The sequence below is a fragment of the Notolabrus celidotus genome, chromosome 5 (assembly GCF_009762535.1).
Source record: "Notolabrus celidotus isolate fNotCel1 chromosome 5, fNotCel1.pri, whole genome shotgun sequence".
NCBI classification, from domain to species: Eukaryota; Metazoa; Chordata; class Actinopteri; order Labriformes; family Labridae; genus Notolabrus; species Notolabrus celidotus.
This window is the reverse complement of record NC_048276.1, coordinates 38304041-38322856: the sequence shown is the minus strand read 5'-3', so window position 1 is coordinate 38322856 and position 18816 is coordinate 38304041. Positions and strand designations below refer to the sequence as shown.

At 44.8% G+C, this 18816-nt stretch overlaps 2 protein-coding genes across 2 annotated transcripts in view; one reads left to right on the top strand and one right to left on the bottom strand.

The window, feature by feature from the left end:
• Positions 1–3692: 3692 nt before the first annotated feature.
• smg8 (SMG8 nonsense mediated mRNA decay factor) lies at positions 3693–17962 on the bottom strand. Its single transcript, XM_034683184.1, has 5 exons — positions 14831–17962; positions 11130–12030; positions 10722–10867; positions 9115–9999; positions 3693–5352 (listed from the first exon to the last, which is right to left on the bottom strand). The coding sequence occupies exons 1-5, from the start codon at positions 15452–15454 to the stop codon at positions 5140–5142; spliced, it is 2769 nt and encodes a 922-aa protein (XP_034539075.1). The 5' UTR covers positions 15455–17962; the 3' UTR covers positions 3693–5139.
• The window catches only part of ppm1e (protein phosphatase, Mg2+/Mn2+ dependent, 1E), a 61596-nt gene continuing 60255 nt past the window's right edge, over positions 17476–18816 (top strand). The window contains exons 1-2 of the mRNA XM_034683660.1: positions 17476–17622; positions 17733–17926. Coding sequence (XP_034539551.1) covers positions 17742–17926 — 185 coding nt within the window. The 5' untranslated portion in view covers positions 17476–17622; positions 17733–17741. The remainder of the gene's footprint in view (positions 17623–17732; positions 17927–18816) is intronic.

Here is an 18816-nt window from a genome sequence, read left to right as displayed (position 1 = left end):
AACACAGGTGTGGGTGTTGATGAGGACAAGGCTGGCGATCAATCTGTCATGATTGAGTGACTGGACACTTTAAAAGGAAGATGGTGCATGACACCATTGTTCCTCATCTGTTAGCCATGGTTACCTGCAAGCAAACACGTGCAGCCATCATTGCATTGCACAAAAAGGGCCTAACAGGGAAGTTTATAGCAGCGAGTAAGATTGCACCTCAGTCAACCGTCTATCCAATTATCAAGAACTTCAAGGAGAGAGGTTCAATTGTTGCCAAACAGGCTCCAGGGCGCCCAAGAAAGTCCAGCAAGCGCCAGGACCATCTCCTGAAGGTGTTACAACTGTGGGATCGGGCCACCACCAGTGCAGAGCTTGCTCAGGAATGGCAGCAGGCAGGTATGAGTGCATCTGCACGCACAGTGAGGCGAAGACTTTTGGAGGAAGGCCTGGTGTCAAGGAGGGCAGCAAAGAAGCCACTTCTCTCCAGTAAAAACATCAGGGACAGACTGATATTCTGCAGAAGGTACAGGGACTGGACTGCTGAGGACTGGGGTAAAGTCATTTTCTCTGATGAATCCCCTTTCCCATTGTTTGGGGCATCTGGAGGAAGGCTTGTTCGGAGAAGACGAGGTGAGCGCTACCATCAGTCCTGTCTCTTGCCAACAGTGAAGCATCCTGAGACCATTCATGTGTGGGGTTGCTTTTCGGTCAAGGGAGTGGGCTCTCTCACAACCTTGCCTAAAAACACAGCCATGAATAAAGAATGGTACCAGAACGTCCTCCGAGAGCAACTTCTCCCAACCATCCAAGGGCAGTTTGGTGATGAAGAATGCCTTTTCCAGCATGATGGAGCACCTTGCCATAAAGCAAAAGTCAGAACAAAATGGCTCGGGGAACAAAACATTAAGATTTTGGGCCCTTGGCCAGGAAACTCCCCAGATCTTAATCCCATTGAGAACTTGTGGTCAATCCTCAAGAGGCGGGTGGACAATCAAAAACCCACAAATTCTGACAAACTCCAAGCATTGATTATGCAAGAATGGACTGCCATCAGTCAGGATTTGGTCCAGAAGTTGATTGACAGCATGCCAGGGAGAATTGCAGAGGTCTTGAAAAAGAAGGGTCAACACTGCAAATATTGACTTATTGCATGAATTCTGTGTAATTCTCAATAAAAGCTTTTGATACTTATGAAATGCTTCTAATTGTATTTCATTATACCATAGAAACATCTGACAAAAATACCTAAAAACCCTGAAGCAGCAGACTTTGTGAAAATGGAATATTTGTGTCATTCTCAAAATTTCTGGCCATGACTGTATATACACGTCACCTGGTGCAAAACTATCAACCTACAAAAGTTACTAACAGAATATATTAATAACACCTAAGGCATCAAAGTTAATCCTAGAATGAACTTAAATTAAATAACAATGAATTAATTGATTAAAGTAAAAATGATCAAATATACGAAACAATGTAAAAAGCTCCAACAACAACAAAAGAATAAGCAATCCCCTGAAGTAGAGGCAGACGGACAGCAGTCCCACACTCATAAAGCCTCTCCCCTACTGCAGGGACCAGTGGACTTTTAAAGGTCCAAGACCAGGTGAACCTCATTTCCTTTATTATGACGAACCTGCAGAGAAGGAGGTGACAGAGAGGGAGGGAGACAGAACAAACATACAGCTGTAACAGACCCACCCTTAAAACAATGAATACATCATTTAAAATCAAATTATAACACAAAGTGAACTCAAACATGACATTATGTATTCATTGAATAAGTCCAGTTTGCAAAATTAAATAATTAGAGAGGTGATGTGGAAAAGAATTTCCCCAAGGGGACAATAAAGTCTAAAGTCTAAAACTACAAATATGAGTGCTTCTTACCAGGCAGTATGTTTAGTGATAAATACTGTTATTACCTGAGACTACTGATGATGAAGGTCCTCTGAAGGTATCATCTACCAGTCAGGGTCCGGGAGGCAGACACCCTCTCTACTTTTAAGAGTAGGCTTCAAACTTTCCTTTTTGATAAAGCTTATAGTTAGAGCTGGATCAGGCTTGGACCAGGTCTTAGTTATGCTGCTATAGACTCAGACTGACACACTGAGATCCTGTCTTTCCCTCTCTCTCCTCTGTCTGCCTGTCTCTTACTTTAACTCTCCCTGTCCCATTAAAGTTACTAACCATAGACCTTTCTGGAGTCCCTGAGCTCCCTTGTCTCGTAGGTTCCTCTGGATCTCTGCTGCTATGGACGTGCCAGACTCCAGCTGCTACAACTACTACTATCCGTCTCACCACTATCATCTCTCTCTCTCTTGATCTCCCTCTATCCCTCTCTCCAACACGGTCTCAGCAGATGTGTGTCTAACATGAGTCTGGTCCTGCTGGAGGTTTCTGCCTGTTAAGGAAGTTTGTCCTTGCTACTGTAACTTGCTAAATGCTGCAAAGTGCTCTGCTCATGGTGGATTAAGATGAGCTCAGACTGAGTTCTGTCTGTAAAATGGGACTGGATCTGATCCTGCCTTGATGTTGGGTCTTTGTTTATAATAGAACATAGAGTCCGGTCTAGACCTGCTCTGTTTGGAAAGAGTCTGAGGATCACATTTGTTTGGATTTGGTGCATTATAAATAAAGATTGATTGACTGAGATGTACATTAAAACAGGGAAACACTGAACTAACTAACATTTAACACAGAAACAAAAGTGGAGTGCAGTCACAAACAAAATGGATTGACGAATGAGGATATCTGTTTCACTCCAGATTTAGATGCTGACCTCTCCTAATGGATGATGATCATGTAAACTGAGGAGCCTAGCCCCATCTAGTGGTTGAAAACAGGATGTGATGTGTGATGCCTAAAGTCTTACATATTGTATTAAGGTAAGAAAAAATGCTTCTCAAAGTATGAGTACTGTTGTTGCCTTTTGTTTAGCTTTCTATTTATTGAGCAAAAAAAAATGACTTCAATATAAATGTAAAACATATAAATGAATAAAGCTGAGACCACAGTCCTCCATGGGAGACAGTTCAGTCAAGATCTCAGAGTTTAAGTTCTCATAATAAAAACACACTTTAAAGTGTTCAATTATGAAGCTCTCTATGTCATGGAAGATGACCTTTTTAGAATATTCACTCATCTAAAGTATGCATGAACCTTTTCCTCTGCATTTGGGGGAAATTAAAGGTGCAGTGTGTAATATTTAGCAGCATGTATCATAACAGATTTGTAAGAAATGAAATATAATATTCATCAGTCTGTTTGAATTAGTGTATAATCACCTTAATATAAAGATCATTTTGTCTTTGTTCACTTAGAATGAGTCTTTTATATCTACGTAGGAGCGGGTCCCCCTCCACATAGTCTGCCATCTTGCTTCAACATGTTCTGTGTGTTTTTTACTTATTTGACCTCACTGTGCAGCACTTTGCTGAACTTGATTATTCTTTAAAATGTGCTATATAAATACAGTGGATTAGATTGAAACAAACATACACATTTTGGTCTGTAGTGAGTGGATCTGATAAATGCACCCATTGGAGGAGGAGGAGGAGGAGAAGGAGAAGGAGAAGAAGAAGAAGACTAGATATCCCTAAATATTCTACACACTGAACCTTTAAAGTATGATGTAGTATAACATAGAAGTACATTGCCTCAAAGAGTACATTAATAAAGGAACACCTGACACAGCATCACCGAGAGGGACTTTTATTTAGAGAAATCATGATCCCGTTACTCTCCGGAGGTGCAGGGTGACAGGGAAATGAAGTACTCAGTGTTGTAGTAGGACGACATCACCACAACACAACACACCTTACTGTAAACGCCCATACTTCACCTTTGTAAATGTAAACAAACATTTCATGACAGACTGTGTTTGTGTTTGTCAGCAGCTGTGATCTCTTTCATGAGTTGTGTTTTTACCAAATACATGACTTTAAACTCAGATCTGCTGACAGTCAGATTACAGTTTATCAAACACTGAATGTGTCTGCTGCTTAAAAATAAAAAACTGGGATTAAAGGAAAGTGCTGCTTCATAAACTAAGCTGAGCTTTGATTTCAGCCTCTGTTTCTTCTCTGTTGATTTACATTGAGGCGCTTTAATTTGTAAATTAATCAGTTTCACTCCGTCATCATTTACTGAAGTTAAATCTAAATTCAGGCTGCAGGGAGGAGAACGAATGCATTTGCTTTTGTTTGTAACTCAGGCTTTCAAATAAAACAGTGCTACTCAAATCAGATATAACTATTACATTTACAACCATTACATGTTCATCCTGCACTCAGTTAGAAGGTTTCCTCTCATGCTGATTGACTCTGCAGCTAAAATTCAGGCTCAAATGACCAATGATGATTGACAAGGTGTTTAAGAGACACACCTGAAAAGCTGCAGGTCAGGGTCAGCAACAGGCGTCCAGAAGACACCCGACATCTTACATGCCCTGTTGTTAGAGCATGTCATGAGAGAAGAGGGTTTGCAGTCGTTCCGAACTTCAAGCTGAATTGAAAAGTCGTCTGTCAGAGAAAGTCTAAATTCAGGATGACAGCACACATTCTCTGACAGTCTCTCCTGGAAGGCGTTCTTGGTGTTGCCCTGCGTTGTACACACGCAGAGTGACAGACACAGATGTATCAGGAGAGGAGAGGAGAAGCTCACATCATGCTTGATCAGTCGCCTCCACACAGCTGGCTGGTAACGGTGTGAAGGGATTCTAAACGTCCAATAGTTTGTTCAGAGAAGTTACAGAGACAGTCAGACGCTGTGTGATCATGTTTCAGATGTGTTCATGGCAGCATGTAGCTCCGCTGTAGCGTCCGTCTCACCCTGAGGACCCACAGAGTGAGAGGACTAACGCCTCACTGATGATTCCACCCTCCTCAACAAAATATGGCACCACTGAAAGGATCTCCTGCTGGGGTCATGATGGTGTTGAGTAATAACAGCAGAGTTGAGTCTCAGGATGGCAGCAAAGACTACAGCACCTTTCATGGTTAGCCAGGCTCCTTTCCAACCCCACTGTTATGGACCAAAGCCAGGTCTGCAGGTCTGAGACCGGCCTCATGAGGAGGTGTAAACACATCAACCTGTGTCCCAGGAGGTTCAGTCCTCCCCTTCATGCTGTGAAAGGTTCAGGTATCACTGCGGTGGAGGGTTAGCAGTGCTGGCCTTCAGGATGCCTCGGAGCACCTTGTAGTTGTTGAGCGGTTGGTTCTCTTTGGGGGGGTAGCAGGGCCCGCGGTCTGTCGAGTACGAGTAAGGAAACCGCAGCACCCAGAGACCATCGGGCGGTAACACCAGATCAGTCTGCTCAGGGTGGAACACTGGACAGGGAGGAGGACCAGGCTGCACCTGAGGACACAGCAGAACACCATCGTTACAATACATTACATACAACATACAATATCTATCATCTGAGACGTGTTGATATCTTCCTTTTAGAGCCCTTCTTCCCTTGAATGCATGTTGTTACCATGAAGATACTGAGTTATCCCCAGGCCTCTATTTGAGACCTGGACCATAAAGACCCTGTTTACATCACATATTATAAACACTGATGCCAAATCAGCAACTTGCAGATCCTGTTTGGGGTTTATGTTTACAGCACTTTACTTTGAAGTGCTACATATAATGAAGTTTCTTCTTCTTCTTCTTCTTCTTCTTCTTCTTCTTCTTCTTCTTCTTCTTCTTCTTCTCTTCTTCTTCTTCTCTTCTTCTTCTTCTTCTTCTTCTTCTTCTTCTTCTTCTTCTTCTTCTTCTTCTTCTTCTTCTTCTTCTTCTTCTTCTTCTTCTTCTTCTTCTTCTTCTTCTTCTTCTTCTTCTTCTTCTTCTTCTTCTTCTTCTTCTTCTTCTTCTTCTTCTTCTTCTTGCTGGTACAGAGAAGCCTGGAGCCCTGCAGACAGAGGCTCTGTCTCAGAGGAACCTCCTCCTTCAGTACAGTGAGGGAAGGGTTCAATCTGACCCCACAGACCTTTTCCCTGACCTCAGCCTGAGCCCTGAGTTCACAGAGCTCAGTGGTCCCCTGCTGAAAACTGATAAACTGACCCTGCACAGTCTGTACAAAAAGACTCTTTACATGAACTGTGTCAAAACAATCCACAAGAAGATCCTGTGTGACAGAGCTCCCTTTGTGTGGACGGACAGACTCGGGGGTCAGACCCCCCAGTGGAGGACTGTGTACAAACCCCCTCTAAAAAAGCAGACTGGTGACCTTCAGTAGAGGATTTGACATGGTGCTATCGCCTCCAACATGTTTTTATCTGTCATCTGTGGGAGGTTGATAATACTCTTTGTGAGGTGTCTGACCAAAGAGAACTGCAATTCTCTGACTGCATTCATTGAATTTACTTGTTTGTCAGTAAGATTCCGTGTTAACATAAAAGTTTGCCTGTTTAATTTTATTCTGTAAATAAAGTATTTTCTAAAAATCTAAAAAATCTTCTTCCAGTAAACCTCCGAGCTTCCACACCGTGCTCAGCTTCCAGAGAATGTGAGAAATGTTCCACACCATCAGCATCATCGATCTCTAACAAACAAGTGTGTTTAAATTTCCAGAGCAGTGCCAGACTCTGTCACTGTCGCTGGGAGAGTGTTAGAAACCATCCCTCTCTGACTGATTCACGCCATCTGGATCCAAACACACAGCTGCAAATAGACGGATGTATTATGGTGTATTCACAGAGGAGAACTTTACTTCATCGGAAGTACTTTTCCTTTGAAATCTCCTGTGAGGAGTTTGTGGATGGTTGTGAAACAGATTGAAAGTGATACTGCGGCCTCTTGATGGACCACAAAAGCAAAGAGAAACATCAGCAGCAAACTGACAGTTTGTAATGTGATGTTTAAAACCTGGGCGCACTGCGAGGGGGAGGGTGTCAGACCAGATTATTGACAGCTGCAGAAACAACCTTACTCTACATTTAAACAGCAAATAATCTCTATGAGTGATAGATCTGAATGTTTAAAGGAAGTAGGATGAGATGTTTGACCTTGACATGTGCAGGACAAAGTCAACAAAGCTATAAAATGTGCATCTTTGCCTGCAGGGGGCGCCACAATCAAAAACTCAAAGGGCCTCACAGCAGCTTGAGGTACAATCTACAGTTCTTCATGTTGAGTGTCTGTGCGTCCGTGCTGCTGCAGCAAAACAGACAAGAGTTTTTACTGACTGAAACTAACCAGGGAGAAAAACAAACTTTCATATTTGGGCTTTTTTGTCTCTGTTCGAACAGACAGGAAATGAGGGGAGAGAGGGATGACATGCACCAAATACTAATCTGACCTCCAGCTTAGATTACTGTAATTCCCTTCTATCAGGCTGCCCTAATCAGTCTCTAAAGACCTTTCAGCTAGTTCAAAATGCTGCAGCTCGAGTACTGACTAGAACCAGGAAGAGAGAGCACATCTCTCCAGTGTTAGCTTCTCTACACTGACTCCCCATAAAATCTAGACTAGAATTTAAAATCCTTCTTCTGACCTACAAAGCTCTTAATGATCAGACAGCTTCATATCTTAAAGAGCTCATAGTGCCCTATTACCCCTCTAGAACACTACGCTCCCAACATGCAGGCCTGCTGGTCCTACCTAAAGTCTCTAAAAGTAGTATGGGAGGTAGAACCTTCAGTTATCAGGCCCCTCTCCTTTGGAATCATCTACCAGTCAGGGTCCAGGAGGCAGACACCCTCTCCACTTTTAAGAGTAGGCTTCAAACTTTCCTTTTTGATAAAGCTTATAGTTAGAGCTGGATCAGGCTTGGACCAGCTCTTAGTTATGCTGCTATAAGCTTAGACTGCCAGGGGAACTGGTGCACTGACACACTGGGATCCTATCACACCCCCTTCCCCCAACCCTTCATCACTTACTTTAACTCTCCCTGTCCCATTAAAGTTACTAACCATAGACCTTTCTGGAGTCCCTGAGCTCCCTTGTCCCGTAGGTTCCTCTGAGCTGCCGTAGACGTCATCCTGCTGTGGACGTTCCAGACTCCAGCTGATACGGACGTGCTGGACCCCAGGGGCAACAGCTTCTACTACTCGTCTCATCACTATCACCTCTCCCTCTCTCTCTTATTCTCCTCTATCCCTCTTTCCAGACCCAACTCAGTCTCAGCAGATGTCTGTCTAACATGAGTCTGGTCCTGCTCGAGGTTTCTGCCTGTTAAAGGAAGTTTGTCCTCTCCGCTGTAACTAGCTAAATACTGTGAGGTGCAATGCTCATGGTGGATTAAGGTGGGGTCAGACTGAGTCTTATACTGTCTTGGTGTTGGGTCTCTGTTCATAATTTGACATAGAGTGGTCTAGACCTGCTCTGTTTGTAAAAGAGTCTTGAGATAACTGTTGTAATTTGGCGCTATACAAATAAAGATTGATTGATTGATTGAAATACTATCAGGACCAGGAGTTGATCCTACAACCTGCAAGGACTGTAGCCTCTGTACATGGGGCGCCTGCTCTACCAACTGAACTCAACCAGTGCCCCCTGTTGGATGTATTTAAGAGTTTTGTAAACTGGATTCTTAATATCAATGGTTACTGATGGTTCAATGCCTTCAGAGGCTGACACCCTGAAGTCAACGATTCATATCTGTTTACATTAGGAGCTGCTCAGTTTTAATGCACAGTCTAACCCGGGACTTCCACAAGATCTGTGTCCGGTCAGTCTCCGATCCGCTGCGGTCCGGCTCCGTGTTCTCTCGACCGTTGTTGTAGTTAAGTGAAATACAATCTGGTGATAACACAGAGTGTTTTATTCTGAAAATTAACCGGATGTTTTCATTTTGTTTTGGTGCCAGAGCGGATCCAGTGGGAGTTAATACATTGACTAGAATAGAAACCTATCAGATCCGGTGCTGTGACAGATTGGAGATGGACTGGACATGGATCTGGTGGAATTTGGCCGTAAACAGTTTATTAGCTTGAGTAGTTTTAAGGCAAAGCTCTGATATGCTTCAGTCATGTTTCTATAACTTCTTTTACTGATCACTGACGTTTGATGTTTAATTGTATCAAACTGTAAGACACACTTTGAAACAGAAGCTTCTCTTTCTTAACGTCATTTTAAATGAAGTTTCTATAAACTGATTCTTGTTCCTATCACAGCTCAGTTTACAGTTACCTGTGGGTTGAGGGTGATCTCCAGCGGGGCGTCCGGCACCACGATGTAAAGGCGAGCGAGCTGTGCAAAGTGAGGCTTCAGGCTGCGGCCCTGTGAGGGAGACGGGATGTACAGCGGCATGTCCGTGTTCAGCACCCTGGTGGCGGGGTCTTTGGCGCCTCCTGGTCCCATGACCTTGACAATCTTATCCGGCCCACAGCTGATGAAGCGTCTCCCCCTGCTGTCCTCGTACTCGAACCCCACGAACACCCGAGCCATGTCGTCCCTCCTACGACTCCTCCCCAGACCTCCAGTGCTCCCTCGCTTCCCCACCAGGGTCTTGTTCGGAGCAGGCCAAGATGAGGTGCTTCCATCCAGAGCGTCCGTCAGCCCTGTGTCCTCCTCCGACCGAGAACGGATCACTAAGTCCCATGGCAAGAGGAAGGACGAGCCTGGCAGGAAGCCCGGGTGCTCCAGACCCGTGTGGCAGTTGTAAGACTTGGCTGGTCCCAGTTTGACCAGAGACCAGCTGGAGAACTTGGGCAACAGTCCTTTTGGGCAGCCTGAGTGCGTCATACCAGGGAGATACTCCACAGTGGAGGGCTGGCGGTCCACAAGGCTTGGCCTCTTTTGCTGAACTTGGGTTTCGGTTCCATCTCCATCCCCATACGGCCCCAGGCTGTCGGTGGACTGACCCAGGCTGAGGGCCAGGCTGAGGCTGGGGTCCCCGGGTGTGTGGCTCTGGGCGGTGCTTGGCTCCTTCAGCCTCTCTGCCTCTCCGGACCCTGAGGCCTCACTCGGGGGTTTGGGAGCCTCGTTTGAGGCGGGAGCTGGGTCTGGAGTGCTCGGCTGGAACACGGGGAACTCGATCCTCTCCAGCTTCCCGCAGCATTTCTCCTCCAGCATCTGATCGGGACAAACAGGAAGCTGAACATGTGACAGAACACCTGGAGGACCAGGGCAGCGAGCAGAAGACTGAACTGTTATCATTGTATAACAAACGTTTGACATGATGCAGCTTCTGACTGTTTAACAAAAATAACAGTTCTCTAGATCAGGGGTTCCAGAGTGGGGGTCGCAAGACACAAATGAGGGGTCGTGAGATGTCTCCCAGAATGTTTTTTTTCCAAGTTATCTAAAAATAGTACATTTGACTCATTCATAGTAAATAATATGGACAAAAATAATAGCTAAACTTGAAATAAAACCTTGAAAATAGAAAATGTAATGAGTTTTCTGACTTTCTTTGTTTCCAGATGACTCCTAAGTTTAGGGTTTGTGAACAGTTAATTATCTAAAGCATCAGTAGCAGCAGGTTCATTCATAACATCACAGGAAACACAGACACATGCTCATATAGGTAGGGTCATTTTCTGCAGACCAGCTAAATGAAGACACATTAAATCACTTTGAGGGACAGTGGGGGGTCACGAGTCTTTGGCACCTATATTTTGGGGTTGCGGGCTGAAAGGTTTGGGAACACCTGCTCTAGATTCTATTAACGTTGCTGCTTTAGCCTTTAACTCTGTTCTGAGTCTCTGCTGGAGCAGAACTCTTTTCATGCATGCAGCTGAGAGAAGCTGCTCTGATGTGCTGTGTGAAACAGAGAGTGTGCTGTGAGTCCTGACCTGGTAGAAGTCACAGTTGGCGGCCTGGATGTCAAACGGATCCTCACGGGGAGCCTGTTTCCTGCCACAGTTACAGGAGCTGGTGGAGCGCCCCCTGCTGTTGTGGTTCAGGATGGGTGGGTTGCGATCCATGTCAGTCTTCTCTCCTACAGAGGTATCAGATATATATATATTTCAATATTTAAAAGAACAGGTAAATATGTATCTGTGTGTGTACATTGAGGGATATATAAAGTATGTGTGTGGACGCTCAGTCCACAAGTTTTACTGTTATTTCCTGAGTGAATGTAAGCTAACCGTCTCCAAGGACTACATGAAATATTCCAGTATGAAGATAGATTTTCAGTATTCAGTGTCACATGTTTTGAATCTGATGCAGGGAAACAGAGGGCAGGTTAAAGTGCAGACCTGGCTGAGGCAGCAGGTGAAACTTGTGAACACAGTGTTGGTCGGTCAGACTCCTCTCCTCACACAGCTGGTGCCCGTTGCTCCAGAACTTGTAGCAGTCCTCGTGAAGCTGCAGTGCGTATCGCTGGAAAGCCACCCCTCGGGCGTGCTGGCTGTACACCCGCAGCGCCTGTGCCAGCTGGTTCTTGTGCACTGTGGTGGTGTAGTTGTGTGGAAGGTTGGACTGGTAGGCACTGTGAGCCAGAGGCAGAGCTTTCTGACATCTGTTCTCAGAGAACTTTGTGTCAGCATCCAAAAAGCCCTCCAGAACCTTCAGCTGGCTTTGCACTTTGGTAGCCAGCTCTGCGATCTCTTCTTCTGTGTTTGTAATCAGAACTTGGTGGAGTTTCGCAGCAACCTGGACCCACTTGGAGTATGTGGGCAGCTCAAAGTGTGAGGGCTGCGGGTTGCGTCCGACGCTGTCATCAAAACCTTTCTTGGTCAAGACCAACTCGACGTGCTGCCAGAGGAACTCCTTCAAGCTGCAGTCCACCAGCTGACCGCCCATCAGACCGCCGCATGAATCTCCAAAGCTGGGCTGCCGAATTGATCGTCGCATCTGGTGGTAGCGCCTCGGCCCCGTCACCATCGTGGGCGTGTCCTGTTCCCCGAGGATGCAGTTTGATCGCAGCAAACCGAGCAAGGTCCCAACAGGATCCTCTTCTAACGCCGGTATCACGTACACAAACGCCTGATTGGCGGGGACGGTGAACAAGCAGTTGCTGCTCTGGTTGGTCAGGACTCTGCTTTTACGGAAGATACGATAAATCTGGTCCTCCAGTGCGTGCTGCAGCCTCCTCCTGGGAGAGTGCTTCTTAGGTTTGTCAAGGTTTCCTCCAGAGTCTGAGCCGTTTGAAGAGACCTGGGATGAAGAACAAAGAGAAATCAGTCAAAGTTACAACATGTGTCACTAAAGGGACAATTAAATCTGCACTTTGAGGAATATGTTTTCTGAATGAGCCCTTGGTGGGGAGCGAGACTTTGCCCCAAGTGGGGGAGTTTAAGTATCTCGGGGTCTTGTTCGTGAGTGGGGGTAAAATGGAGTGTGAGATCGACAGGCGGATTGGTGCAGCGTCAGCAGTGATGTGGACGTTGTACCGGACCGTCGTGGTGAAGAGGGAGCTGAGCTGGAAGGCAAAGCTTTCAATTTACCAGTCGGTCTACGTTCCAACCCTCACCTATGATCATGAGCTGTGGGTCTTGACCGAAAGAATAAGATCTCAGATACAAGCGGCTGAATTGAGTGTCCTCTGAAGGGGGTCTGGGCTCAGCCTTAGAGAGAGGGTCAGGAGCTCAGACATCTGGATGGAGCTCAGAGTAGAGCAGCTGCTCCTTCGTGGTGAAAGGAGTCAGCTGAGGTGGTTCAGGCATCTGATAAGGATGTCTCCCGGATCCCTCCCTTTAGAGCTGTTCCAGGCACGTCCAACTGGGAGAAAGACCTGGGATAGACCCAGAATTCAGTGGAGGGATTAGATCTCCCGCCTGGTTTGGGATCGCCTCAGGATTCCCCAGGAGGAGCTGGAAAGTGTTGCTGGGAGAGGGATGTCTGGGTCGATCTGCTTGGACAGCTACCTCCACGACCCGACCCCGGATAAGCGGAAGAAAATGGACGGATGGATTGATTGATGGATGGATGGATGAATGGATGGATGTTTGAAAATGAAGTCATCATTTGTAAACCCTGTTGACAGCTGTAGTTTTTGCTTTAGTCTAAGGATTTGTAATCATTTGATGGCGCAGTAATCTATTTCAGAAGATGAGTTACTGCATCAGTAACAGTCTGAAGACTATCATTTGACAATATGTGTCTTAAGTTGGGACTCTAACATTTACTTCTTCTCATCGTGATCATCGTGGGTGTAACCTCTGGTTTTCTGTGTTGTGTTGAATGGGAATGAATGATGCTTTGACTGCTTTTCAATCTGACAAAGACTCAGTGGTACAGAACCTCCATGTAATTTACCCACAAGGCTTTAAACGCTCTCCCAAATTGCGGAATAACTGCACAACGTTGTGATCTGGGGAATCTTAGTCAGAGGGGGTTGAGGGGCTACGAGGAGTACATGAATACAACCCTGAAGATAAACAGGAAGGAGAGGCTGTAAATACCTGCACAGACAACCTCAAGGTTTCATGTTTGTGTATTTCTTTAAAGAAGGGAAACATACAGGTGTATTTTGCAGAGGTGTGGACTTGAGTTACGGGACTTGACCTCAAGTCTGACTCGAGTCACAATTTTGATGACTTTGGACTCGACTTGGACTTTGGCATCAATGACTCTGGACTTGATTCGGACTTTAGTCTGATGACTTGAAAATACTTGAGATTATTTTGAGCATTAGATGTGTTAAAGTGACTGAACAACGTCTGCAGAAGTTCATTTGTTGTTGCACCGCTTCACAATGATTATATCCTGAATGCTATGTCAGCATGCTGTCACTCGCTCTGGTCTTATTTGAGTTTTCTACCTCTTTCAACAAAATGTCAATAAGAGTCAATTTAAGCACAGAATGAAGACCAGTTTCTTTTTTTCTTTGACTAAGTCTTGTCACACGGTTTTATTTTATTTAAAAAATGGAACAATTCAAAATGCATTCATTGTATTTTTCAAATTTAATAGGTAGTTAAATTGTTCAAATGGCATTTTATTTGGTAAACAGTGCTTATGACTTGTAAAGACTCTAAAATTTCAAGCCTATGACTTCGGACTTGACTCGACATGACTTAATCATCACTTATGAAATATCTCCAAACTCAGACCTTTAGTGTCCACAGCTGAGCTGGAAATGATTATTCACATTTTTGTGTCATCTCGGCTGGATTACTGTAACTCTCTCTTCACATGTCTTAGCAATGCTTCTCTGAAAGACCTTCAAATTGTCCAACATGCTGCTGCTAAGCTGTTGACCAAATCATCTAAAAGGTCTCATGTTACACTGATCCTCATATCTTTGCACTGGCTTCCAGTTAAAGTTAGGATCCAGTTCAAAATTCTTGTTGTTGTGTACAGAGCACTCAGTGGTCAGGCTCCAGTCTACATCAGGGAGCTGCTGAAGCCTTATAACTCCAGCAGGACTCTGAGGTCCTCTGATCAGGGTTTACTGGTTGTGCCTCGTACCAGGTTAAAAACTAAAGGAGACTGTGCTTTTCAGGTTGTTGGTCCTAAACTCTGGAACGGTCTCCCTCTGGAACTCAGGACTGTGGACTCTGTGGACAGGTTTAAAAGCAGTTGAAGACCTGTCTGTTTAGACTTTGTTGAATCTGTCTGTTTTGATGTCATGTTTTTAGATTTAATCTCAATCTCTGTTTTACCTTTTAATGTTTTTCTATTGTTGTTGTTGTAAAGCACGTTGTGACCTCTGTTCTTGAGAGGTGCTCTTTAAACAAATCTTACTTACTTACTTGAACTTGCACGTCTTTACTTGAGACTTGACTGGAGACTTGCAAAACAATAACTTTCTCCCACCTCTGGTATTTTGACCCGGCTACATTTGCAACAGAGGGGTATTCACAACTACGTCTGGTCCTGCTCGAGGGATCTACCTGGATAGGTTTTTCCTCCCCTGGCTTGTTTATAAGAGGAAGTCTCTGAAAACTGCTTGAACAGAAGTTTCATGAATCAGCTGTTTTCTATGAAATGAAAAGAGTTCATTAACACACACCTTCAGGGTTCCGTTCATCTGGAAGACGAAGAGCAGGCGTGGAGGGCAGGGCCGACAGTTCACCTTCCACTCTTTGGACACCGTGCAGTCTTTGATGGCAGCCCGGATCAGAGGCAGGACCTTCTGTCGGAGGGCATCCAGGGCTCTGAAGAGCCGGTCGTAGGTCACATCAAAGGTCTGGTTGGGGCTGACGAGCAGGAGAACGTGGCACACGGAGAACATGTAGAGCAGGTGGAGGCAGTGCTGTCGGTCCAGACCTTTCCAGAAGTCGTGGGAGTCTGAGTGTCCGGCCCCGGTGCTCAGAGCCCGGCAGGCCCGCAGCAGCTGCTGGCTGTCACACACGGAGGACAGCAGCAGGTACAGGACCCGGCTCTCCTGGTGGTAGAAAGCCTGGATGAGGCTGTCCGCCGAGCCGTCGTCCTCCGTCCCGCTGAAGAGGGAGAAGATCTGTTTGTCCGCCAGGTTGTTAATGAGAGACTCCTTCATGGGCCCGGGCTGCATGGAGCCTTTCCCGAAGATACCCACCACACACAGCCCGTCCTCCCGGTAAGCAGCGTCCTCCAGGACGTCTGCCTGGAGCAGAGCCCCCATACTGACAGGGAGAGCCATGTTTGCTTCCTTCATGTTGGAAGTGAGGGAATAAAAATAATGATGCAACCACTTCCGGGTGTGTCCGGGTTCTTCTTATTAAGGGTCCGGGTAGGTACAACAATGCTCAACGGTTCCGGGTTTCTATTTCATGTACCGGATGAAGATTATTAACTTCACTTTAAAATAGAAATGAAATCATTAAGGTATTATTACACAGTTAAGATTGGTATACATAGAAAAAGTAAGAATGAAATAAATACTACAATATTGAAACACTTGATTATTTATTAAACATCTATTCAAAAGTAAAAAAATAATGTAGGCTAAAAATACAGAATAGCTCATTTAATAATAAGACGTACTACGTCATGTGAATGGATAGTAGGTATTGAATGAAACGTAAATATCATATCTAAAATACACAAAAGTATTAGAGGTTGAGCTTTTTATATACATTTATATGTGTTTATTTGTATTAATTAATACACACCTAATACTTCTAGAACGGGCTTTTTAATTAAATAGAAACTGTGAATGAATAACTGTGACCATGGGTAATGTTTATGTACGTGCTTGATCCATCCATATACCATAATAGCCTACTTATTTTATCTATCATTTCCCTGTGTGTCTTTTGAAGGCTGTAACTTCTTTATAACCGATCCACTGTGATACGTTCTTTAGTTTATTCTCAAAATACTTTGTCTCCACACGGGAGCATTCTTAGAGAATAAAACATACAACGTGTAATCTTAATAATGCAAAGAGTAAACAACGTTGGATGAGGACAGCTAGTAGGAATCAGGCTGAGCATCCTCAGAATTGATGGATTCAGTCCTGGAAACAGAACACCTGTGATATCAAGACTGTTCTATACCCAAACACCTGACAGAATTCAGCTACATTAACAAAGAAAAGGGAAACTAAGTGTGTTTGTATCAAAGTTGTTGATAGATGGTTTTATGCCATTCGATCATCTCCTTCATCGTTCACCATAAGTATAACCACAACACATTTCTTTCTGTTTTTGTTTATATGATGGAGGAAGTCTTTAAATATGCAAACAACTAAACGTCTGTCTGAGTAGGAAATGCACACACACCCATGATTTTTCAAATGTGTAAAAACAAGCTGGGAAAACAACAGAAATACAGCAGAACACTTCCCTGCTTCTTCTTGTGCATTCATTTGATTAGACCATTCAAGCAATCATCCTCCTTCATCAGTTATTCAAGACTTTCAATGCTGCAGCTAAAAGCCTCTGAGACAGGTCACATGATCACTTGCTATATATATCGCCCTGAAATAATGAAGGCTGCTCATCTGTTAAAATTCAGTTTACAGCTGAAAGCTACTGACTGGTCATTACTGCTGTTTCACAACCTCCACACTCTGAATGTTCATTTGTACAATTGAGCTCAAGGTGTTAATAAAGCTATTTTAAATGACCAAAGTAGGTAAAATCAAAATATTTTCAAGTAAATGATGGTTTATAGAGAAAGAGCAAAACAATATCTGCTTTCAATAAACAAACAGGCTCCATGCCGTGCAAAAAGTCTGTTTTTTAGAGTGAATATAGTGATTATGTAAGAGCTGGTTATTTTCCCATGCATAAAATAATTATATTGTGAGGGTATCTACTGTGTGGTAGTCTGATAGGCCGAACTCCCCAAATACTACTTCAAACATCAGGAATCAATATATATCCAACAATGCGTTTAATGGTTTAATAATCCAGAATGAAAAAGGTAGTGTTATATGTGTTATATTTGATACTCTGCCTCAGTGCACACCTGAAGTGTTTAAATCCCCGCTCAGTCAGGTAAAGCACTTCAGTAACTTTGTATAGGAAACACTTGATCCGGTCCAGACTGCAGAGAGCCCCGAAACAGGCCACCTTCATTAATTGCGTGTCTGCTAAAAGGTCAGACGTCAGACGACGCTGCGTGCGCGTCCACGACCTACATTAAACCGCTGCGTCTGTTCTGACGTCACTGCCCTCTGATCAGCCGAAATCCCTGATAACGCGATGCGCGCTCCCGCTCAGACCTGAATGGGGGCTCAGTCCGGCTTCTGACAGCGAGTCGAGTCCGGTAGTGTAACCGTACACGCCACAATCCCTTCCATCCCGTCAGGTCCGCTGTCCTCAGTCTCACCGGTCCTCCAAGACTCTGCTCCTCCGGTATTACGCACTCATCCAGGTAGTCTGGTTCTGCACTCACAGTCCAACTAGTTCCGTTAGACTCTCCTCTCTTCTTCGCCCGGTAAGTTAGAGTGATTCTGACGGGCGGAGCGGACTCTGTCTGTACAGGAATGAGAAATGATGGCCAGCTCTACAGCAGAGGAGAAAACCTTCCGACGGTTCTTGGAGCTCTTTCTCCGGGAGATGAGGATGCCTCTGCAGGAGAGCGACCCGGTGCCGATGCGCCCCCTGTCAGACCTGGTGACCGAGGACGAAGTGGAGGGGGAATGCTTGGACTTGTGTCTCCAACATCTCTACAAATAGTTAAGTGATCACTTTCTGTCATGGCATGTTGTTGTGTTTTAATCTGTGTTTATTGAACTCCCCGTGGTGCCTTCACGGCCGTGTGTTTGGACATTTATAAAGACTGTGTGGAGCTGTGCGGAGGCGCGCGAGCCGCGACCCGGTCTGGGTCCACTTTAGGTCAAAGCTCCAGCCGCTCCACCTGCCTCATACCTCTCTGGGTGTGTCCAGCACCAAGTTTGTCAAAGTGTCTCCACTGAAATGTTGTGAAGACTTACAAAGAAAGCAGAAGTGACGCGCGGACTCCATGTCTGCGTCGAGCCACACGGTGTTTTTAATATCTGTGCATTGCTCGAAATGTCGTGCCACCAATTTTGCGCCAGTGGTGACAGAGCTGGAGGTCCACAAAAGGTGAACCCCTGGATTTGCGTAACAGTACGACGTCATCATGGTGTAGGAGGGGGAGGAAGCCATCGCCATCACTGCTGAGCGCATCTTCATGCAGGCTAAAAATAGCTCACCGGTTACGTTATTAGCCTCAATCGTTAGACTGGTCGTTACGCTCTCAGGATCCGAGACACACACTGAAATGTCACGGACTGAGATGCTGCTTTCTGGAAGTAATTACTCATGACATTTTGCACTTAAATCTCAGACTGTTCATCCTCAAAGAGGGCTTCAAAGGAAAACACATCTCAAGACGCATGATATTAATCAAGATCATACTCATCATGAAAATCACACAACCAATTAAATACTGCATGATCAAGTGTTTGAAGACATGGACGAACTTTTGAATATAAATCATCATGTATGCATTTAAATAGTGGTGTAAAAGAAAGCTACAGAAAAAAAGACATAGATAATGTGCACATTTTAACTCTTCAAACACCGCACAGTCAAGTGTGTA